Source organism: Parasteatoda tepidariorum, chromosome 5 (assembly GCF_982258835.1).
Source record: "Parasteatoda tepidariorum strain Cologne lab strain chromosome 5, Ptep-v5.0, whole genome shotgun sequence".
Classification (NCBI taxonomy): Eukaryota; Metazoa; Arthropoda; class Arachnida; order Araneae; family Theridiidae; genus Parasteatoda; species Parasteatoda tepidariorum.
The window spans coordinates 70,039,121-70,064,917 of NC_141759.1; the positions used below are offsets into that span (position 1 = coordinate 70,039,121).

A 25,797-nucleotide genomic window follows, 5' to 3' on the forward strand; every position below is an offset into this window, starting at 1 on the left:
TAAAAATAATTAAATAAATAACAACAATTTTGCAAAAACATTAAAGAACGTAAGAATATTATTCAATAGAATTTAAGGTTACTTTGAATTTTCGATTTCCTAGAAATGTACTTTTAAATCGTTACTTTTTTTGTTTAGTACTTGTACTTTTACTTGTACTTTTTACTGGTTACTTTTTAAAATACGAACTTTTTACTTTTTACTCGGTACTTTTTTTAAAAATACTTGTACTTTTACTCGTTACTTTTTAAAAGTAACGTTGCCATATATGCAAGTATCGCATCGAGGGGTGGTTCTCTGAACAGCAAGTGAAGATGAGTCAGTCGAGTATGTCCTATACGTAGTCGGTTGAGCTTGACTTCTGCTCCGCGCAATTGCAACACAGGCCAAGGCTCTAGCGTGGATTTAATTGTGTGCAGTTTGTTTTCAATTTGTAAATCCCAGTGTTGTTGCCACAAAGACATAGTAAACTGTCGTATATAATTCTTCATGTCAGAAATGGGGACTGATAGTGTTAATGGAGTCGTAGCAAATCGGGCAGCAGAGTCAACCATGTCATTACCTGAAATACCAACATGGCTGGGAATTCAACAAAATAAAATAATAAAATCACTTTTGTGAAGACTAACTAACAGATGTTTAATGATACATAAAATAGGGTGAGCTTCGTTGTTTACATGATTATTCAGCTGACGTAAAACACTTAGGCTGTCAGAGTAAATGCAAAACTTTCGTGCGGCCAGTGATGAGATAAGTCGTAGAGCTATGAGAATGGCCACAGCTTCGGCAGTAAATACAGAACATATGGCAGGTAAGATATAACTATATGTTCGATCAGCTATAATGATTCCACATCCAACATGCCCTGGAGATTTTGACCCATCCGTAAAAACAGAAACATACTGAGAATACTCATGACGATGAGACATGAATAGCTGAATATACACGCTAGGAGATATACTGGATTTTCTGTATGAAGCAAATGGAGAATAAAAGTGATATGATGGAATAATCCAAGGTTTGTTAAGAAAGTGAACGGTTGATTGAGATGGTGATTCGCAAAAATTTAATGTCTGAATAACTGTACGCATACGAGCATTAAAAGAAGGTGTGTCACTTGAAACGGAAATGAAACGTTTTGAAAAAATGCGAAACGCCGTATGATGCACAGTATCTAGACGTTTTAAGTAAGAACTGTTTATTTGACGCCTTAGCAACCAACTTAATCACTCCAAAACTTATTATTGTTTTAACGGGGAGTCCATTATATTTGGTATAGCATACTGGGAATAAAAAGTATCAATATTAAAGAAAGAAAAAAATGACAGCGCAATCTTAAAGTATACCATAGGCTTTAAATTATTATACACACAAATGATATACTGATTTATACGATTTTTGTCCATATATAGCCTGTGCAATGTATTTGTCATCTAACCAAATACGATCAAATTGTAAATTTGGCAAAAAAAATTTTTTTTTGGGAAAAGTATTGGCGAAAGCTGTTTTCAAACGAAAAGTAAAATTTATTTTCTCCTCGATCATGGGAAAAAAATGGACAAAAGGATTTTTTTTAAAGATTCTTTAAAGTATTTTCCATTCAGTTACAGTAAATAAATGGTAGCAATAAGATGCAGACTATTTTGGCAGAAAATATTTTGTCATGGCATTAACATATGCACTAACTTAATAACACAGAAAATAGTGTTGATTCAGGTTTATCTTAATATTGCTTCACTAATCTTATACGTTCCCAAAAATAAACCTCAACCCTCAACCTATGCCTATCCCCCCCCTCACACACGATAAAACATCCGCATTTTTAAATCGCTCCCCCATTCATTGCTCATTCACTCCTCCCCATCAGCAAAATGACTCTAAATTTCTATTTGTAATTTTATAAAATAATTAATTTATAATCTATCTATCTACATTATATAAAACGCTAATACGTATGGATCAATAAAACCGATGATATTTCTTTTCTCGCGTTGGCAACAGTTTTCATTTTTAATTGATGGGCTTCGGCGCGCAAGAGCACGTAGTGAGCATCATATGCTAATCCATATTATGTAAAACGCTAATACGTTTTAATTGATAGGCTTCGGCGCGCAAGAGCACGTAGTGAGTATCATATGTCTAATCGGGTGAATTCTCACCGAATTATCAAAAAAATTATCACAAAATTATCTTCATCGAAGCCGATGCTTTACATCCGGCTTTCAGTACTATCCCTTATGAAAAAATCGAGGCATAAATGAGGTTTAAACGAGGTATATTTTAAAGGTATAAAGGAGGTTGTTGTTTAAATACGTCGTAAAGGTTGAAAAGGGTGCAAATGAATACCTCAAAATCAACCTCAAATATACCTTAAATATACCTCCAGAGGTATATATGTTTCAGCCTGAAGTATATTTTTTTACACTTGTGGAAGTATTTATTCAACAACCTAAGGTGTGTCATTTTACACTTCAGGTTATTATAAATCAACCACAGGTGTATTTTGTTCGACTTCAGGTAATTATTTTTCAACCTCAGGTATCTAATTTTATGCTTGTAGAGGTAGATATTTTTCAACCTATGGTGTGTCATTTTACACTTCAGCTTATTATAAATCTACCTCAGGCGTATTTTGTTCGACATCAGGTAATTGTTTTTCAACCTCAGGTATATAATTTTATGCTTGTAGAGGTATATATATATCAACCTGTGGTGTGTCGTTTTACACTTCTGGTTGTTATAAATCAACCTCAAATGTATTTTGTTCTACCTCAGGTAATTATTCTTCAACCTCAGGTATATAATTTTATGCTTATAGAGGTATATATTTTTCAACCTAAGGTGGGCCATTTTACACTTCTGGTAGTTATAAATCAACCTGAAGTGTATTTTCAACAATTGGAAAGGTTATTTTTAATTAGCGCCATGTATTCCATGTTCTACCTTAAGTTATTATTTCGTAACCTATTATTTCGTATATTTTTGTATTTTTAGAAGTATTAATTTATCAACCAAAGATGTTTTTTTTAGCACTTACGAAGGTGAGATGTTTTACGGGCCACCTAGTTTATTAATTTTTAGACTCACTATATAAAAAATATATTATATATATAAAGATATTATATATATTATATGAAGAATAATGTACATTACATTTTTTTCACTAGTAGAGATCATTTATCAACCTGAAATTTTTAATATTAAACCTTCGGCAGTAATTGCTTCTTTTGTTAAGCTATAAAAGAAAGTTTCAAATGCATAATTCTTCTATAATTTTAATAGATTGATTTAAATCATCTTAAAATAACACTTATCCAAATTCTACAGTTAGTAAAAATTATTTATGGGAACTCATACTCGTATTTTTAGAAGATAGTTGTCTAAGGTGCTTGAATTTTTAAAGCTATAAAACTACAAATTTAAATAATTAGTCAGCTGAAATTCAAAGTACTTTTATTTAAAACTAAAATTTCACTTTTTTTACAAACCAACAAAATTATTTTAAATACTGTTTCCGTCTACATGTTGAAACTTGTAATTATTGGAACCTAAAAGGAAAAAAAATATAAATTAGTAAGAAAGTCATATTTACAATAATAGGGGCAGGTCTTAAAATATTAAAAAGTACTTTTTTTATCATTTAAATTAACTGGATGAAATTAATTTTCCTTTTCAGATAAATATCTTCTGCCATTTCTATTCAATCCTCGTAGCTAAAAAGCATGACATGTATCACAGCCACAAAATAAAATACACTGAAGACAGTATTACCATTAACAACATTTACAGAAATTCAAATATACAGGGTGTTTATAAAGTCTCGGACCCATTTTGATGTTTAATAACTCATAAAATAATAAAGGTAGATCAAAATTAAAAACATAAATGGTTAGATAGACTCAAAAACTTTCATGAACCTTATCAATGAACTTCCACGTGTGCCCCCTTCGTCGCACGGAGAATATCAAGTCGATAGTCAATTTCACGCCAGGTAGCGGCAAGCATGTCGGCATCCACAGAGGCTATTGCGGTTTTAATTCTGGCTTTTAGGCCATCAATGTTCGACACGATCCTCCTGTAAACATTGTCCTTTATAAATCCCCAAAGAAAAAAGTCCAGCGGCGTTATATCAGGTGATCTGGGTGGCCAAGGAATTGGACCTCCTCGCCCAATCCATCTTCCTGTAAAATGGTCATTCAAATAACTACGAACGATGATACCCCAATGAGTTGGTGCACCATCTTGTTGCAAAAAGACATATGGCTGAAGCTCTTCTAGTTGTGGAAATACGAAGTTTTCCAACATGTCTAAGTATACGACTGATGAGATTGTCTTTTCTGTAAAAAAGAAAGCTACCTCTCGTGAAATTGACTATCGACTTGATATTCTTCGTGCGACGAAAGGGGGCACACGTGGAAGTTCATTGACAAGGGTCATGAAACTTTTTGAGTCTATCTAACCATTAATGTTATTAATTTTAATCTATCTTTATTATTTTATGAGTTATTAAACATCAAAATGGGTCCGGGACTTTATAAACACCCTGTATAATTCCAATCTTATTATGCAATTTTAACACTTTTTATTTTTCTATACATCTGTAACATTATGGTACTTGTAAGTTTAATAATTAGATTTCCTTCCCTTTCTTTTTTAAAAATCTTTAAACTCAATAAACCTAGTCTATATTTTTCAACTTTTTGTCAGACTTCATGAAACTAGCAGCTTTTTTTTTAAATTTTTGACGCTGATTCTGAAAAGGACTTATGTTATTGTCAATCACATCAGAGTTTCTTAAAAAATAGTTATTTTAATAATTTTTAATCAATGTAATCAAGAATCTACAATAGTTTAATAAATTGAAATTTTAAAGTTATGTGCGTTTCGATTACTTCTGAATCGAGTCAGTGTGTTTGAAATATTCTAAATTACGAAAAGAGGACTGTAACAATAAACTTAATATTTAATTTGTATGAAAGAATTACATGGACCAGCAAGGGTCGATCAATCAATGTTTCTGCAAGGAAAGTAGGTACTTCATGCACTTACAATAGCTTTCTTCTTTTTTTCAAACAAAACAATTTTATTGAGAGATGTGGCGATGGTTCATCGCTGCAGTTACAAACGTCTACTTCTACTACTACTACTATTTTCCCTCTGGCCCATACGCCCTCTGGCGTCACTTAACATTCCCCCCGATTGAAATTCAATTACATAATTTCAATAAACAATATAACTAACAATAGAGTACATAGAGCATATGAATACTATTAGAATCATAAAAAATAATGAACAACTAAATTCTGCTATGATTACAAATTGAGAACAAATACAATAGGATAACATGTGCTGATTAATATACATATAATTATAAACAAAAGTAATGCACTCAAATAATTTCTCCTAAAAGAATACGCATAAGAAAAACAATTTTTTTTTCATTCAAGAGGTAATATACAAATATCCCTGACATTTCTCTTGAAAATTTTACCATTAGGCATACGTACAATTACAATTCTTATTTTTCCAACCCTACTTTGAAATATTTCCACTATTCTTCCAACTGACCACTGTGTGGCAGGAAGTTGCTCATTTTTCATTAAAACAAGAGTACCTTGTTTTACATCGTCCTTACTAGATTTCCATTTGGTTCGACTCTGCAAATTATTCAAGTAATCTTTCTTCCACAATTGCCAAATTTGTTGACTAAATTTAGTTACCCTTTGCCATTTGGACAAATGAGTTTCCTTGATATCACTAAGTAGTGATTCTTGAAGGCCATTTATTGGTCTCCCAATTCTGAAGTGACCTGGACTTAATGTTCGAAAATCATCAAGGTTTGCTGACAATGGAATGAGGGGCCGGGAGTTCAATACTCCTTCTATTTCAGCTAGAATAGTTACAAATTCTTCAAGTGTCAATTTTTGGCCACCTATCACTCGTTTGAAATGAAATTTAAAAGCCTTCACCCCAGCTTCCCAAAGGCCCCCAAAATTAGGTGATTTTGGGGGTATAAATTCCCATACAATATTCTCGTTTGAGAGAAAGTTAGACAAGTTTTCATCGCGGGAAGTGACAAGCTTCAAAAGTTTTTTAATCTCCACATTTACTCCAACAAATGTCTTTCCATTGTCAGACATGATTTTCGAACACTTGCCTCGTCTACCAAAGAAACGTTTCAAACAAGCTATAAATCCTTGAGTGGTTAAGTCTGAAACAAAATCAAGATGTATAGCCTTTGAGCATAAGCAAATAAAAACAGCTACGTAAATCTTATTTAACACTCCTTTACGCTGATTCTTAAATTTTACTAGAAAAGGGCCACAAAAGTCAACCCCTGTCACATTAAAGACAAAATTAGGAGTGACACGTTCCCTTGGTAGATCGGCCATTATTTGTTGAACACTTACAGGCTTATTTTTAAAGCAAATCACACAAGAATGAACAATTTTACGACAATTATTTCTGCCGTTAAGTGGCCAGAATTTCTGTCGCACTTGAAACAAGAGTGCTTGTGCACCTAAATGAAAATACTTCAAATGATAATGATTCAAAATTACATCAGTTAATTTATGCTTGCTGGGCAGCACAATGGGAAATTTACTATTATTCGATAAATCAGAGTTTCTAAGTCTGCCACCAACACGAATTAGAGAATTTTCATCCAAGAATACATTTAAACAAGATAACTTACTCCTAGATGGAACTTGTTCACCTTGTTTGAACCTTTTAAATTCCTCTTGGAACTCACCTGACTGCAATGAAAGCAGAAGCCAATTTTCTGCATGCTTGTTCTCTTCAATGGTTAAGAAGGTTCAATGGTTAAGGTTATTTTTAGATATTGGATTATGACAATTACGAATAAATCTAAAAATAAAGGATAAAATTCGAATTAGTTTAACAAAACTGTTAGAAAGGTTAAGAATTTGTTCTAAAAAGGATCTATCATTGGTGGTAATTAGAGAAACAGATTGAATGCCATTAGGATCAGGAGCAGTGCACTTTTTCAAATTAATGTCTTTAGGAGATTTGAGTTCACGCAAATAGAGAGTATCTGCCACACTCTCAGCTGTTTGTGGTGGAAAGTCAGTTTTTTGAGTCAAATGGGATGGACCGTTCCACCACAAATCATTCACTAATATTTCTTGAACAGAAAGTCCTCGAGAAATGGCATCTGCAGGATTGTTCTGAGATGAAATATGATTCCATTGAAAGGTGTCTGTAAGATGCTGAATTTGAGTAACCCTGTTACTCACAAAGGTCTTTAATAAATGAGGAGAGCTCCTGATCCAGGCTAACGCTATAGTGGAATCAGTAAACTGCATCACTCCGTTTATCTCTAACTTTAGAGCAGTTAAAGATTTTCGAACAAGGTGAGCTAACAGAAGGCAAGCTGAAAGCTCGAGTCGAGGAATAGTCATTGTCTTTAATGGGCAAACTCTTGACTTACTGCATAGAAGGTGGCTGCAGATAGAACCATTTAGAGAGATACTTTGGAGGTAAACAACAGCTCCATACGCATATTCGGATGCGTCTGCAAATCCATGAATAAAGATCTGACTTGCTTTGTTTATGATGACATGACGAGGAATCTTGAGCTTTTCGAGTAGAGGAAGAGCTGATACAAATTTATGCCATTCTTGAGCAGCGGATTGAGGTAGTGGATCAGGCCAATCAATTTTCAGCAACCACAGTTGTTGAAGGAAGATCTTTGCCTTTGAAATCACAGGGCCAACCAATCCTAGTGGGTCGAAAACGCGAGCTATCTCGGACAAAACAGATATTTTCGTATAGGATGGGTTTGGATTCACAGAAACTTTGTAAGCAAAGCTGTCGCTAGAAGTGAACCACTGCATTCCAAGAGTCTTTACACTTTTTTCTTCTGGTGTATCATCAAATGGATACATTTCCGTATCCCCAAGTTGCAGATCCGGATGATTTGAACACCACTTGTGGAGCTCCATTCCACCGCAAGATAGCATTAGTGTCAATTCTCGTTGAATATCTTTAGCTTCTTGTAGATTAGATGATCCCGATAGGCAATCATCCATATAAAAATCTTGTATTGCAGAAGCTGCAAGAGGAAATTTGCTTTTTTCATCGATGCCAATTTGTTGGAGAGTTTTTTGAGCAAGATAAGGAGCACAAGTAGTTCCGTATGTAATCGTTTTCAATTCATAAACACGAACTGGTTCATCCTTTCCTTTCTTCCAAAGAATTTTCTGCAAGTGAGTCTGTGATGGGTTAATTTCTATCTGACGGAACATTTTCTTTATGTCCACGGAAAAAGCATAAGAATGCTTTCGAAACCTGAGCATAATAGAATATAAATCATCTTGTATGATACCTCCTTTAAGCAAAAAGTCATTCAATGATTTTTGATTTGTAGATTTAGCACTAGCATTAAAAACGACGCGGAGAGTAGTACTCGAGTTTTCCGGTCTGTAAATACCATGATGAGGAAGTACAAAATCCGAATTCAAATTATCTTCCGATGTTACTTCAACCATGTGGCCTAAATCTTCGTATTCTTGCATAAAATCAGAATAAAGTTTTTGCATATTAGGATTTTTTTCTAATTTTCTCCATAATTGTTCTAACCGCAAGGATGCCAAAGCTTTAGAATCACCTAATTCTACATTATCAGAATTTAACGGCATTTGAACAACATATCGTCCGTCATCCTTTCGATAATGTGTTTCTTTAAATTGTTTGTTGCAAAAAGCCAATTCATCACTGATTGTTTTATTTTCCTCAATCGCTTCTATTTCCCAGAATTTTTTAATTGAATTATTTATATCTTCCAAAGTCAAAAAACAAAGATTACTTGAAAATAGATTTGTTTCCGTTTTTGAATAATCAATACTTCCTGAGACAATGTAACCAAAACAAGTGTTCTGTAAAATTAAGTTGTTAGTTTTTAAACAAATCTTTCCTTCTTTTAAAAAATGGAAAAATAATTCAGCTCCCAATAATATCTGTACTTTATTTGGTTCATAGAAATGAGGATCAGCTAATGTTACGTTAGAGGGAAGTTTCAAATCAGAAAGATTTAGAGTTCTAGAAGGGGTTAGTCCAGTTATTTTTGGAACAATTAATAAATCCACACAGCGTTTGAAATCATCATTTAAATTAGATAAACGAGTGGTCATAATAGATTTAACGCTGAAAGAACTGTCATTTAATCCGCTAATCGGAATATTTATTTTTTCCTTTTTTATTCCTAGAATATTTGCTGCTTCACTACAAATAAAATTCGATTGGGCTGCAGAATCGAGAACAGCTCTCAAGGGTATTTTTTTATTATGCGAATCTTGGATGTAAATTATAGCAGTATTAATCAAAACAAAATTTGAATTTCCAGACGTGAGAAGCGCCGAGCTTGCGGTTTCAATATTTGATGAAGGAGGGGCAGAGGGGGGAGCGACCTTCACATCGGGAATCGTAGATTGAGTGGGCGAAGTGAAATAATTATTATCCCGGTGAAGCATTGAATGGTGAGATTTTTTACAGAAACATTTTGTTTTCGTTTTGCAAAAAGCTACAGTATGATTTGGGCGAAGACAATTTATGCATAATTTATTTTTCTTTACAAGTTCATATCTTTCTGAAACACTATAACTTTTAAAAATGGAGCATTGATAAATAGCGTGGGAAATATCTTTACATATAACACATTCATTAGGTTGAGAATTAAGTAATGCGCTTTTTGATCGTTGAAATGAATTACTAGAAAGTTTATTCATAGGGGTAGAGGTTTTAGCTAGTACATTTCTATCGATAGAATCCAAAACATGACTTCTTTTTCCCATAAATAACAACAAATCGTCTAAAGACGGGATATCTTGTGTTTCTAACGTTAGTTCAAATTGGATTCTGGTATTTTTATCTAGTTTCGGAATTATTATATTTATAAACAATGCATCCGAAAGGCTATTTCTTTCAAAATTAAGCAATTTCAAAGATCTGATATTTTTGTTTACACTGTCTAAAAGATCCCGTAAACTCTTTGCATTTTCATTAATCATAGAAGGATAATTAATTATATTGTTTATATGCGTATCAATTAAAACACGTTTATTTTCAAATCGTTCGGTTAAAGCTTTCATTAATGAAACATAAGTATCTTCACTGGTTTCAATTAGTTTTGCTTTACCTTGTAAACATGAGCGTAAATAAAATAACTTTTGTGCATCTGATAAATAAGTATGACAATTGATTAAGTTTTCAAAAGCTAACTTAAAATTATTAAATTCTTCATAATCACCATTAAACATAGGTAAAGGAATAGTAGGTAAAGAAGAATTAAATAGTTTTGGTTTATCTTCATTAATGTTTTTATCTTTTATTCCAGTACAGTTAGATACACTTTGAATTAATAAAAGAAGACTTATCTGTGTTTTGTTTATTCTTTCTTCAATCTCCAACAGGGATGAATCGATCTCTTCTACACTACCGGTCAAAAGTTTGCGAAAATTTTTAAATCTGCAAAGAAAAGGCCTAAATTCAAATGTTCATAGAACTGCGAAAAATCATTCAAATGGCATGAAAATTTGATATGTTCTGAGGTGAACCCTCTACTGTTAGTTACATATGATCAAATTGCAATACTTTGTTTTTTGCGAACTGAATCCAGCTTTTCATCACGGATTGTTTTTATGGTGAAAAAAGTTGTTAAGTTTGAACACTTGCCAAACTTGCAAAAAATATTTTTTGTACTTTCTGTTAATAGAAAATAGTTATTTGAACAGTTCTACGTAAGCCCTCAAAATTTCAAATCGATTTGATTTTTTTTGACGAAGTTATAGAATTTTGAAAAACATGTGTACTTCTCTCGATTTTTGAGCATTCCACATATGCAGTCTTCTGGTCTATACATCTTCTATCAAAGAACTTTTTAATTTTTATGTTTCTATATTTTCAAATAATTAATATTTATCATAAAACAAATACTCTTATTCATTATTGTAATTATTATTGTTTATATTTATTGTTTATATTTATTGCTTACCTGTATTAGTTTTGTTGTGATATTTTTACTTTATATTAAATTAAATTAAAAAGTTATAACAATAATTACATAAATAATTCTAAAAAAATAATAACAATAGTATAAAAAATTTGCATTTTTATTAAACTATTTTATTTACAACTGGTCAAATATTTAACATATTCTTATTCGTATTTTGTAATTAAATTAACATTTAAATCTTAGATTCCTCGAACCATCCACCTTTTGCTTTTATTATAGCCTTACATATGCATAGCATTCGTTCTAATAAACCATTAATCACTTCAAGTGATATAGAGTTCCATTCCTGTTGTAAAATGTCCCATAACTGACTTCGATTCCCATAACTGACTTTGCAAGAACAAACAAATTTTAGATGAAATGTGACATCTATGAGATATTGTTTTAATTATATTCATAATAAGTTCCTTGTAGTAACAATAATTACAATAATAAATAAGAATATTTGTTTTATAATCAATATTAATTATTTGAAAATATAGAAAACATTAAAATTAAAAAGTTCTTTGGTCGAAGATGTATAGACCAAAGGACCGCAAATGTGGAATGCTTAAAAATCGAGAAAAGTACACATGTTTTTCAAAATTCTATAACTTCGTCAAAAAAAATCAAATCGATTTGAAATTTTGAGGACTAACATAGAACTGTTCAAATAACTATTTTCTATTAACAGAAAGCACAAAATTTTTTTTTTTGCAAGTTTGGCAAGTGTTCAAACTTAACAACTTTTTTCACCATAGAAACAACTCATGATGAAAAGCTGGATTCAGTTCGCAAAAAACAAAGTATTGCAATTTGATTATATGTAACTAACTGTAGAGAGTTCACCTTAGAACATATCAAATTTTCATGCCATTTGAATGATTTTTCGCAGTTCTATGAACATTTGAATTTATAACTTTTTTTGCAGATTTCAAAATTTTCGCAAACTTTTGACCGGTAGTGTATATCTTCATCTTTTGCAATTTTGTAGTATTGTAGCCGTAGATTTTCCAAATCAGTTTCAAATTTCTTGAGATTATCCAGTTTATGATTTAATTCAATGAGCGTTGGTTTCTCTTCCACCGCAGACATTGCTTTAATTGACGTAACATAATGTTCTAAATTTGTTAATTTAGCTTTCAAAGCTCCACACTGACGATTCGCTGTCTTAATATCCATTTTTATTTGTTCAAAGTTCCGGCTAGGCGTGGACCATTATGTGCGTTTCGATTACTTCTGAATCGAGTCAGTGTGTTTGAAATATTCTAAATTACGAAAAGAGGACTGTAACAATAAACTTAATATTTAATTTGTATGAAAGAATTACATGGACCAGCAAGGGTCGATCAATCAATGTTTCTGCAAGGAAAGTAGGTACTTCATGCACTTACAATAGCTTTCTTCTTTTTTTCAAACAAAACAATTTTATTGAGAGATGTGGCGATGGTTCATCGCTGCAGTTACAAACGTCTACTTCTACTACTACTACTATTTTCCCTCTGGCCCATACGCCCTCTGGCGTCACTTAACAGTTATGTACCAATTTTTATTCTTTTTTTACACTAAATCGAATAGAACAAATTACAAGCTGATAAGGAGCATTTATTTTAAAGTTGTGAGTAATTTTATGTGAGGAAAATGTCTAAGAGAGAATGATTTGAAACAATACTTTTAAAATAAGTTGAGTATAATATCTCCTATATAACTTATAATACCGAGCAGAATAAAACTAATAAGTAGTTGTTACAAACACTTGTTTAAATATAAATACACATCCCATAGGATGAAACTCAAAATAATGCATATTACTTTCAACAATAAATGTTTTTATTTGCAATTGATTTTATTCAATTCAGTATTAAAATTGCATACTATACTGACTTATTTCTAAAATATTTAAGATTTCCGAAATTCACACATTTTTGAAGTAGTGAACCATAAACAGCTGCATGAAAAAGCTCATAACCTTGAAACAAATAGTCATATAAACTTGAAATCGTATTTAATTTCATTCTGCCCAATATTCTAATAAGTAATAACAATCTGCATAGTAAATAATTAACGTGGGTAAAATGCGAGAAAATAACATGTAGTGAAAATAGCAGTTTTGTGATCAAACATGAAGAAGTGAGCTAGTACAGTTACTAGTTTTCAATTATGAAATATCTAGCAAACTATTGTTATCAACAATTACATAAATTCTGTAGTTTATTAGGAGAGATTAATTTTTCTTTTAGGTATAAATTCAGAACTATATCCTAGGGGAAGGCTGAGCAGTAGCTTGCTTGTCTCTTCTTCTGCGCCGCCGCGCATGTGCTATTTACAGCCTAGGCCATCTCAGTAATATCAGGGAACTGTGGATAAGCTCTGTATATATATATATATATATATATATATATATATATATATATATATATATATATATATATATATATATATATATATATATATATATATATATATATATATATATATATATATATATATAGGGCAATTCCATTTGTGACGGAATGACATTTTGACTTGCATGATGACAATTAATTGAAGTTTCTATGCATCTAATTTCAAATAAACATGATTTTTTCTCATGCATATCATTATTATTGGTATAATGTGATTCATAAACTAAAAAAAAAGAATTTTGTATTTTTTTTATTCTTAATTTTATGAACTTTTTACTTGTGTGACGGAATGACATTTTGGCAACCAAGCTTTCGGCATGCCGCTTAGAACTGGTAGTTTCTGTGAATTTTGCAACTATTATTTTCCTGAACTATTTTTTACTTTTAGTATAATGTGTAAGCAATGTAAATTGTGAATTTGGAAAATTAACCTCAGGTTGGCTAGCAGTTGTTAATATCTATTTGCTGTGACGGAATGACCGTGACGGAATGACAAAAAGTTTAGTGGAAGAAAGTCTTTATTTAAAAAATGTTTTATTAATATGTAAATGATAAACAGAATGTAACAGGTAAACAGAATTAATATTTACGTAAGAATCAGTTAAAATTTCAACAATTTGAAAATTAGGTTGTTTTAGAAGAGGTTTTATATCTAACTTGCCAATGTCACATCTTATCTTCGTTCTCAGGAAATTTATGCATAAATCAATTTTCGTCCCATGTTCTTTAAATACTTTAACATCTAAATCGTCTTTGTTTATCAAAGTAATTTGCGCTGCATATAAATGTGCCTTCTTTTTTTTCGCAGTATGGGACAATGATTAAAGAGCCGACCGCATACTCTTCAATCATATTTTCCATTTCCTCTTCAAAACAGTGGCTTTTCAAATCATACACTTGGTTTTGGTTAAAATTAGAAAGCATTCCAATTTTGATGATTCGCTTCTCAACTACATGAGCATCTAGTGCAGGTCTCTTGTTCCTGGCAATGATAATGCAGCAAGTGTCTAGCTGAAGTCATTCTCTTTTGCCCTCTCTTAAATAGAATAGCTGGACAAAAACAAAACTTCAACGATTTGTTGCTTCGACTTTATGAAATCATAAAATTCTTTTACATATTATGTGCCGTTTTACAGCAGTCAACATCTTGTTTGGCCTTTTAGAACAACACCACAATTACATGGTATTTATAGGTGCATGTGCTGTGAGGTATTAATGAAATACACTTAACAAAAATAAGAATAAGAACAAAAATTAGATAAGACACACTTTACATCAATATATGCTTCTTTATGAAAAGCCTCTTTTAAGGCCATAAGTATATATTGCATCTGCACTCTTCGTTACTCTGTCAGAGTTTGTATTATGACTGAATCCTTCATACTTGGGGGCTTGTAACTAACATCATCTTGACAGTAAAATTTTTTTAACCAAATTAAACAGCTCATCAACATTACTTTTCTCACTTAGTTTCTTCTGAGTTCGATGTTAAATACTTCTCACATAAGGACTGAATTAATTTTTTTACCTCTATTGGTGGTTTTGGAAGTGAGTGTAAAATTTTTTTTATGGTGAGTGTACAATTTTTTTTTATGGCTTTACCAAGACTCTGCAGGAATTTGTATAGGGAATTTAAATTATTTGTATGTGAACAGATTGGTAGAATTTGATTTTTTCTTTGTTTACACAATCTCTGCACAACAGCGTTTGCACTTCTGAGTTTTTTAAGTCCAACTTTTGTCGCGGAAGCTTTCTTCTCTGCCTTTCCTTTTCTGTTTCTTTTCTTCATCATATCATGGGGATCTTGGTCTTTTTCAACATTTTATCTGTCTTTCAACAGCTGTTTTAGCCATTAGGTTAATTGAAAAAAAAATAATTCCCTAGTTTTTGACTAAGCTTCTCAAGGACTCGTTTTGTCATTCCATCGCCGAAGATGTGTCATTCCGTCACGCTAATTATCGGAAGTTAATAATCAAATGCATAGAATTTTACAATTTCTCATTGATTCTTATGCCACATCTGCTTTATATTCCAAAATATACAAATTTTCATTCAGAAACGCAGTTGCTATTTAAAAAAATATACTAAAACATGTGACGGAATGACACAAAAAAAGTTACTTTTATTTAATATATTAAACTTAATATGACTTAAAGGCTATGTTTTAAATGTTTAAATTTTGTGCTATATGCATATTTTTATCAAAATATTGCAAAAGAAAGATACATTTCTTTTATTTTATAAGTATTTTTCAAGAAAACAATTTGAGCACAAATGTGAAGAATTCACTTGTCAGCCATGTGATTACTTTAGAATGCTGCCAGATTCAAAAAACTTAAAATTATCAAAAATTAAACAGTAATCTGTAGACTTTGGCTATTTTTGAACTTATATTTAAAATTAAAATATGCAATTCATTAAAAAAAAATTTCACTTAAAAGTTGACAATTTCGTGGAATTGCCCTATATATATATATATATATATATATATATATATATAAAAACAATAATATAAACTTTGCAACAAATATCCAAACGATAAGCATACAGCTATAGTAGAATTTCAAAGCAAAATTGCTATTTTAAAAATCTTTCAATTTTCAATGATTTATTTATAAGAGAAATTGTGAACATTTTTCTCAATTAATCAGCGTGCATATTGCTACGTTAAAACATATACATTTAAGCAAAATAAAAAAATAGTTCTATTTGGCTGAACTACAAACAATAAAATATACTGTGCATAACCTGCTGTAACGATTCACCAATAATGTTACCCAAAACAGTGGCGAGAAATATTTCAGTTATTCTCTCTTATTGCTAAGCCTACAACGATAGCCTCTTAGAATATCCTCCAACTTAAATTATAAGATCAGGACGCGTCGTTAAAACAAAAATAATAAAATTTAAGTTTCAAAATTGAAGCATATTTGATTAAAAGTGATAAAACTAAATTAATAAATGTCAAGCACACTTACCGAATTTCGAATAGACTTTCGATTGTCAACACACACGCCATTTGCCGGCTCGCATGGAACTCTGGGAAGTGAGCTAGTTAATATGAAGTGTACTTTAAGCAACCTTAAAACAAGCTTAGGTATAAATAAAATGACTTCAACACCTCAATAAATACCTCAATCTCTTTAGTTGAAATAAGGTATATTTTTTATACCTCATAAATACCTCAATATCGTTAGTAGAAAAAAGGTATATTTTTTATACCTCGTAATTACCTCACTCTCGTTAGTTGAAATAAGGTTGATTTTTTTATACCTCATAAATACCTCTTTTGTTACAAGTGTAAGAGAAACAACCTCGTATACCTTAAAAATCATCTTATCAGTCTGGATGATTTGAAGTGAATTTAAAACAACCTCAAAATAAGCTTAGGTATAAATAAAATGACTTCATATACCTTAATAAATACCTTTTTATCGTTAGTTGAAATAAGGTAAAAATTTTTATACCTCAAAAATACCTCTTTTGTTACAAGTGTAAGAAAATAAACCTGGTTTACCTTAAAAATCTCCTTATCAGTCTGGTTGATTTGAAGTGAATTTTAAACAACCTCAAAACAAGCTGAAGTATATATAAATCAATCTCGTACACCTTAATTACAACCTTTACGAGGTATAATTTTTATTGCTGTTTTCTCTGCAACCTTAAATATACCTCAAATATACCTCAAAACAACCTTAATACCTCAAAAATACCTCAAATCAACCTTAAATATACCTTAAATTTTCATAAGGGATTTCATATTGTTTTACAACACATGGTTTTAGCTCTCTGGTGGGAAAGACTTTAAAACAAAACTTACAACAGTTACTTTTCTCAACAACTGAAATTTAGAATAGTGTGATTAAGAAAAATATGTGAACTGTTTGCAATTTCAAATTAATATTGAAATGCACAGGTTTAGAATTTTCTACAGTGAAAAGTTTTCGGAACTTCAGTGTTCAAAAAAGTATACCAAAGCTAGACGTTAAGAACGTATCCAATGAGCGAGCAAAGCGAGCATCGGATTGCGAAGCAATCCGAAATGAAATGCGAAAGCAGTTCCGGGGGTTGGAGAGCGCCAGCGAGCAGGGGGCGAAGCCTCCTGGTAAATTTGTATTTTGCTTAAAAGTTTCCTAGAGAAAAGAACAATCATAAAAAATTTCTCAAATTTTCATTTGGCTAGTCTGAAAATCTGGCTAATAATTTGAAATCCTTAGCATTGGCTATGTATATATATATACTAATATCATAATTAAAGGTCAGTAAAGAAAAAGTGCAGGTAAACTAAGAAAACACATCACCGGAAGCAAAATTATAATGATAAACATACTTAATACAATGAGTAATTAACCAGTAAGAATAGCCTAAACCAAATTTACAATAAAACAAAATTAAATAAAATTAGCACTATAATGAGAAAATAAAACATCATAGTAAAGGATTATAACGTATAGATAAATTTGCTATACAGAGTGAAACGGCTTTAAGTCCATTTTATTGGAAGAGATGGTAAGACTCGTTTAATGCAGGCACTTATAAAAAAAAGTCCACATATTACGCAGAGAACTTTTATTAAAACATTTTCTTAATTTTGAAAAATACCAAATGACACACTTTTTTTTAGTTTTCACTAGCTAATACACAATCACAATAATTCGGAGCAATAACAACGGTTATTTAAAAGTTGTATCCGGAAGATGAAATGCTCTAGTTAAAAAATTTGCCAGAGGAGGTACATGGGCAAAGCATTTGCAGAGGAAGCCTGACCAAATCCTTCCCGCAGCATCCACGTCTTGCATATTCTTTATATTTTAGTCTTTTGATCTCACAATGGTGTCACAATCACAAGATTTCTCTATAGGGGAGAGTAAAAGCAAGTCGAAGTTAACAGCAGAATTTTTTGAAGTGATCGGCTTTATTGTTTCCAGGAGAATGGCTGGTCAACATGCATTTTCCATTCCATTCGCACCGACCACAGTGCTGACGCAAAATACCCTCAGTGGTAGACGGATCATGGGTTTGAGTCCCCTTGACGCCAGACTAACCGTGGCAGGTTTGCGTGGTTTTTCTCTCCATGTAACCCAAATGCGAGTCTTGTCATGCATTCAGCTCATCTAGAAAATTTAAAACAGAACTTATCAATGTAAAAGTATTTTATTTGAATATGTTGTTAACAGTTTTCATCACAATGTACACAAATACATTCGTGAAGATTTTATTACATTGAGAATGGGTTCAGCCAAAGTAATTTTTAAATTTAATATTATTGATAATTTGATATTATTGAACTAATTTAACACGTTGAATGTCATAGCAGTCACCGGTGACTGGCACTGAGTTTGTTTGTAGCGCCACAGGGGTCACCGACGAACGGCGAAGCCTAGACTATTAGAAACACATAATTCGAATCAATTTTTAATGCTCTTAATTTTTTATATTATTATCATTACTAAAATGGTTTGAAGAAATTAATGCAATACATACTGAAAAAATAATTTTGAACAGACAGGCAAGCCGTGTAAAATTAGCATGGCATTCAACATAATAAAATTTAAATGTAACAAAGAAAATAGCAAGAGACATAAACAAAGAAAATTTAAATGTAAATAGAAAAGTAATTATTTATAAAAATATTTAATAATTGAAATTTTTTTTGCATTTACTTGAACACAGCCAAGACAGAAAGTAACAAACAAAAAAAAAAGCATAAATCATTTAGTTATTCTAATAATATAAATTTAGATAACACAAACATTAAATTGCCCTTCAGAGAGCAAAAAAAAATTTCACTTTCGTCGACAAGTCATTTCGTCGACAGGGTCATTTCGTCTACAAGTCCTTTCGTCGACAAGTCATTTCGTCGACAGGGTCATTTCATCGACAGGGTCATTTCGCATCGACAAGGTCATTTCATCGACAGGGTCATTTCGTCGACAGGGTCATTTCGTCGACAGGGTCATTTCGTCGACAAGTCATTTCATCGACAAGGTAATTTCATCGACAGGGTCATTTCTTCGAAAGTCATTTCGTCGACAGGGTCATTTCTTCGAAAGTCATTTCGTCGACAGGGTCATTTCGTTGATAGTGTCATGCGTAATTCTGAAACTGTTTTAGAGATTTAATCTAAGTATTTCTATTATTAATTAGAAAAATGCAAGTATTTAATTTTTATACTAAAGTAAAATTCTTTATGGCTGTGTATTGTTCCAATTGGACTAAAGGAAGTTCGCTTTTTAAATTAATTAATAGGTAGTCGAGAACTGCTTAAACGGTTGATGTATTGAAATCTACATTTCTAAATCGTAATAGCTCGACACTTATTTTCGGGATAGGTAAGGGTTGTCTTCAGAACATTACCAAGCATTGTATCCGGACCGTGGTCAACAGTTAATATAGTGTGACGTTAGCAATCAAATTGTTTTTAATATCAAATAAAAATAATAAAATATATTTTTAGAATTAAAAGTAATAAAAATATATTACAATGAAAATTTAGACACAATTTGAAGGAGGGGAAAGCTAAATTTATTGCTGTAAAAATTTTCAACATTTTTACATAAATTTTAACAAAAACATAGACTTCAGTCGAATTCTCACAGAAATGAAAATAATCATAGACCTAATTATTATATCTGCATAAGTAGAAAAAAAATTTCCTAGGTTTTTTATGATGGAAAAGTAATTTCTTAATGTTCACTTTAATTGCATAATGTTCACTTTAATTGCCCTCAATTCACTTTAATTGCTTAATTAAACTTTTTGTTTAGCATCTTTATCATTAGGACAGGAATATGCTTATTCGAACAATCGAACTGAGTCTTAGTTTCGTTACTACTATTAGAGATTTCGAAGAACAATAGGAATGCAAACTTTATGTTTAGGTATTTACCGAGGCGATTGTAGATTCCTACAATATTTAATGTGCTACTCACCTTACCAAAAAGAAGCACATGCGTAACGTTGCAAGCGTGTTAGTGTTTGCTCTTCACAAAATGTGTTTTTTCTATGAATAGTGAATTTAATAATAATATTAATTATTAAATTCTAATCTAATACTATCAAATTATACTATTTTTGAATTATACTATTATTATAATTAAATAATAGTATAATTTAATAAGAATAATAATAGTAGTAAATAAATGATGAATTAATTCATTTTTTATTTGCAGGATTTAAATTAGACACATTTTGTTTAAAAGAAAATTAACAAAAAGTCAAACCTGGAATTTAAACGTAAGAATAAATAACTCTTACTCTACTTAAACGAAAAAACTAAACTAGTACTAAAAGTGCCAATTTTTTACTAGTATAATTGCTGAAATGTTAGACTGATTTTCTGTACAGGATGAAAACACAATTTTCAAACGCTTACTGACCACTATTAGCACGATTTTATCTCCAATCAAAATTTTGATTATTTTCGGCCTGAACAAGCCAGGAGGCTCAAAACTAAAATGCAGAAAAAATGAAAATGAAAAATGCATATATATTTAAAATATCAAGTTTGTTCAGTAGACTACAAATGAGAAAAAAATTTATAAAAATTTTCACGCATAGTAAAAACCACAAGGGCAAAATTTCACCAAAAATTCTATCAACATTCAAAATTCCACTTTTTTTGTTTCGGTAACAAAAATTCACATTTCTTTTTCAGAACACATATCAAACATGATATTTAAAAACATTCCCATTTCCGATTACATTTTTTTAAGGACTTTCCTTAGTGCTCGTCTTTAAAATATATACTCTCACTGCAAATTTTATTAATTTAAAGTAATTTTTATTCTTTGGCAAATCGAAAAGAAAAGCATTTTAATATTTGAGTAAAAAAACAAGCTTGCTAAACTTATTTTAATAAAACATTAATGAGAATAAAATCAGATGCATATGGATAACTCTCCTCAATTATAAACACAAAGGTCAATTTATTTGTTATATCGTAATGAATTTCCCCAAATGTTTTAGATTTTCGTTTAGAGATTCGTTTTTTTCCCCAAATGTTTTAGATCATTAAAACCAATTAGACAGGTTTCCTCCCCTCCTCTTGTTTGGAACCATTTTTTATATCATTTCGATTGCATCGCATACCGAGGATGTGGAGTCATTGTGAGTTTTTTCTTTTTTTTTTTACATTTACGAAGTTTATTTTATAAAGTAAAAGAACTTATAAATGTTTAGGGAACACATAGGATAAAATACATATTAAACTATTAAACATCAAAACGTTATAAATAATTAATTAAATAAGAAATAAAGTAAACTCGAAATGCGAGAACAAGATTTTTGATTCAAACAATATTTCATTTAAATTTCACAAGAAGTATCAGAAGAAACTTCCCTCTTCAGCAGCATAGCTGACAAAGACATGAGGAAGAGGGTTAGAACAAAATTTTTTATCAACAATTTTTCCCAATATGTTTTCCAAGTTGGATTTTCATTTTATTTTTCCCCACATGCATTTTCCCCCCAACATTTTTATAATACTAGGAAGTTCCGTCCCTTGCTCACTTCGCTCACCAACCTTCGTAATAGCCACTCATACAACTTAGATTGTTTTTCCCTACATCGATATTTTTTTAAAGAGAAAATATATAAATATTGAAATTTTATGTAAGAAAATTTTATTAATATGTCAATAGTAACAAAATTAACGATTACTTGCATAAGAAAATAAAATCAACTGAGCTTGAAGAAAATAAATATCTAAACACCGGGAATATATAAATTTTTGATAAAACAAGAAGTAATTTTGATATCCAACTATCTAAAATAATTGTGTTTTTCAGATTAAATTCTTCGTAAACCATTGTTATCATTGTAAAAGTTTGTTCCTTTTCTTTCTCTTTTTTTTTTTGGACAAGATTTTAAACTGAATTAATGCGTTTTACTCATTGTGGGGGAATATTATATAAGTATAATTTTCTTTTTATCGACAGAAAATTTTTGCAGCTAAAATGGCCTGTTAACGAAAAGACCTTGTCATTGAAATTACCTATCGAACCCACGGTTTCACTATCTCACAGATTCATTATATACCGTCTTCTTTTCCTTCCTAATTTCACCCGTCTTTCACTCCCTACATCAAGAATCATTTACAATAGTTTTGCAATTGCTTTTGCGATGCTAATCTACAATAATGTACAGTCCGCAAAAAAAAAAAAAAAAAAAAAAAAAAAAAAAAAAAAAAAAACGAATTACCCTGAATAACTTTCGTTCTAATGATCGGATTTTCTCGAACTAAGTGTCAATCTTAATGGTTCCAGGGGGTGACCTCAAATATGCTAATTAATTAATGCTAACTATTAAGTTACGAAATCGGACACAAAGACGTACTTTCTCTGAATAAACATACATTTTTTTTTTACATATTTGGATTTTTAACCTTCAAAATATAGGGGGTAGCCGCAATCTGGGAAATATGGTCCCCATAGTTTGGTCAGGAGAGCGATCCAAAGTACGTACCCCTTAATGTTAATTTCACTTTTTACGTTTTTAGTCATATTTTCAAAACTAATAAAGCAATTTAAAGAAAATTGCACCCACTCATAAAACTCATTTACCCAAAGATAATTTCATGAAAAAAAATTTTTTTTAATAATTTTTAATTATTTTTTGTTATTTAATTAAGTTGAGGATGAAAACATTTTGAATTATAAGGTATGAATTTTTTTATACCACATTAATCTACATATTTTTCAATTTAAAAATCTAAAGTTTCAACTGTTTTTATTTATTAGAAGCTGAGAAAAATTTAAATTAATTATCTTTAAAAAAATAATTTGGTGACAATAAAGAAATGATTAAATGGGGCGATTAATATTAAAATGTGATAAACTTGCTAGGAACTTGACTTTGCGCGCGTAGTGTAAAATTTCATTATTTTTTTCGCTAATAATCGTTTGCTAATCTTCTTTTTATTTCTTTCTAACTATAAAATACAATGTTTCCTTAATAATTATTTGCAATTTAGTAAAGAAATTTGAATAAAACATTTTGAATAAAAAACACTTTATTCAAGGAATGTCAAGTTTTATAAAATAGGATATGATATGATCTTCTGATATAATATGATTATACACCAGATTGTGCTTATTTAATGTGATTATTTTTTTTTTTAATTTTTTTTTTCAATATCTGATACAAGTTCAATAATATACATACGTATGCATAGATTTGGAATAATATATTTATCAATTTCTTGAATATATATTTTATAAATATTAATAAAAATACGTAGTCAACATTTTTAAGCATCTCTCACAACATCGCAAATTTCTCAACATCTTATAGGGTAAATTAACGAATGAAGTAACACTTAAGCTTAGCTTGCCTTTAAGAAAAAATCATAAAAATTTCAAAATTTGTAATTTTAGCTAAATGATGGTGTCGACATATTTGTTATTAAATACAAAATTATGTAAAAAAAAATTAGATAACTTACATAATATTGTTTTAATCTTTTGGTGGTTTAAATAATAAGTAGTAAGATAACCAAGTGAAGGAACAGTTCTTACTAGTGAATAAACACTAAATTTTCCAGTGAATGAACACTTAATTTAGAGAATGTTTGATGCTCGTTAGGAATCCATAGGCCACACAAATATGTAAAAACAAGATTGTTTTTGGAATCACAACATATAATCACAGTTAACGTGGAAAATGTTACTTTTTTTCAGTCATGGAATGGAAAGTAAAATATGTTTGAATACATAATTTAAAAAAAAAAAATGTTTTTCACTTTTTTTTCTCACAGTTTAATAGTTCGTGCTAAATTATGAATGTTTATCATTGCGTAATCCGATGATGTTTTTATTATTATTATAATTAGATCACTTTTTTGTTTTCTCTTTTCCCCATATTTTTTTAAGCTATTTTTTAATCTTTTTAAGTATTTTTTTTCTCTTCGTCATATTTTCTGCTTTAACTTTTTTTCAGCTCTTTCAATCTCCTTAAATTTTTGTTCTTTTTCTGAAGTTAATGCAAAAAAGTAATTTTTTTCTTTTGATTTAACCCTCCTCTTTTTTCCAAAATTTTGGCCAGTGTAAATGTATCTTCGAAATTTCTTTTGATTTTCCAGTGCCATTTCTAGAATTCCTCACTGGATAATAAATTCGAAAAAGGAGTTTCGAAGTTTGAGAAAATCCATCTCTCATTGTCTTATATCTAGTGGATCTTCAGCAGTACTTACCATTTACTTATGGAACCAATTGTTTTTGCAACTAACAATGCCTCAAGAGGACTTATATCAAAATCAGTTTTCAAGATACTTTCATTATCAATGTTAGTTGTATCAGCTTCAGTGCCAAAATTTGATTAACCAAATGTTTTTTTTTAAATAAATTCTTCAATATTGAGAAAAGCACAGGCTATTGGATATTTGAGAGATTAAACTTTTCTGTCGTCAATGCCCAATGTTCTGAAGAAATAGTGCATCGTTACTCTCGAAGATTGTATTTTGTTGATAAGTTGTCTTGCTCATTAACTCTTGGTGTCTGTTTTGCATGCATTTGTTAAAGTCAACGTTTTTTACATCGAATGGAAAAATATCGCATTTCGTAAAAGCATTTTAACTTCATCAGTTGACGCCTCAAAATCTTATTTAATATAAGGATGTAAAATTTTCTCGACATATTGCTTTACAATTCTTTTAAGATCTAACGGGAGATTTCCCTGAAGTAGGTAGAAAACTAAACCAGAAAATTTGTTTTGATGAACATAACTTGCTCAGTTTCAAATTGATATGAGATTTATACCTATCCAAAACAAGCAAAATAGGGAATTTGATAGCATTTTTAATTAGCCATGGGGCCAATATATTTGTAAAATGCTGCTGCGGTCATCGTTTCATTTCATGAATCGCTTTTTCCAATGAAATATATAGCAGGGACTGATTCTGTAATATCTCAAAGAATTCTTCAGTAAGGAAAAACTACCAATGGAGGTACTTTTTCTTTCCTAGGTACTTAAGAATATAAATTCTTATAATTTTTAGGATTTTTCCGTTTAAGGGCAGTATTCAACTCTTGTTTCGTTCGCATTGTAAATACAATCACTTTCTAAAAGGATGCCAGGGCTATTTCCCTCCTAAAGATTCATCTAAAGTTCTTAAAACAAGTATTTTGAATATTATTCTCTAAGGGAAGTTTTGCCTTTTGAAATTCTCTTCGCATTGCACTGAGTTATCGGTGGATGTCAACTTAAAAAAAACTTCACCCATTTTTCACCTGGATGATTGTTTTTAAATGGATTTTTCCTACCAGTTCCCGTCTGGACGTTAAAAACCGCAATAAGATAATAACTTAGCTAATTATTAACACAAAGGCCTGGAAAGAAATTTTCTATTCAAACTTTTATTATTATATTTAGTCAGCAAACATA

The 25,797-nt window shown here is 30.6% G+C and overlaps 1 protein-coding gene across 1 annotated transcript; it reads right to left on the reverse strand.

Moving 5' to 3' along the window:
* Nucleotides 1–5,438: 5,438 nt before the first annotated feature.
* Nucleotides 5,439–12,193, reverse strand: LOC147809481 (uncharacterized). Its single transcript, XM_087162836.1, has 3 exons — nt 11,963–12,193; nt 6,969–8,897; nt 5,439–6,755 (listed from the first exon to the last, which is right to left on the reverse strand). The coding sequence occupies exons 1-3, from the start codon at nt 12,191–12,193 to the stop codon at nt 5,439–5,441; spliced, it is 3,477 nt and encodes a 1,158-aa protein (XP_087018962.1).
* Nucleotides 12,194–25,797: the final 13,604 nt, after the last annotated feature.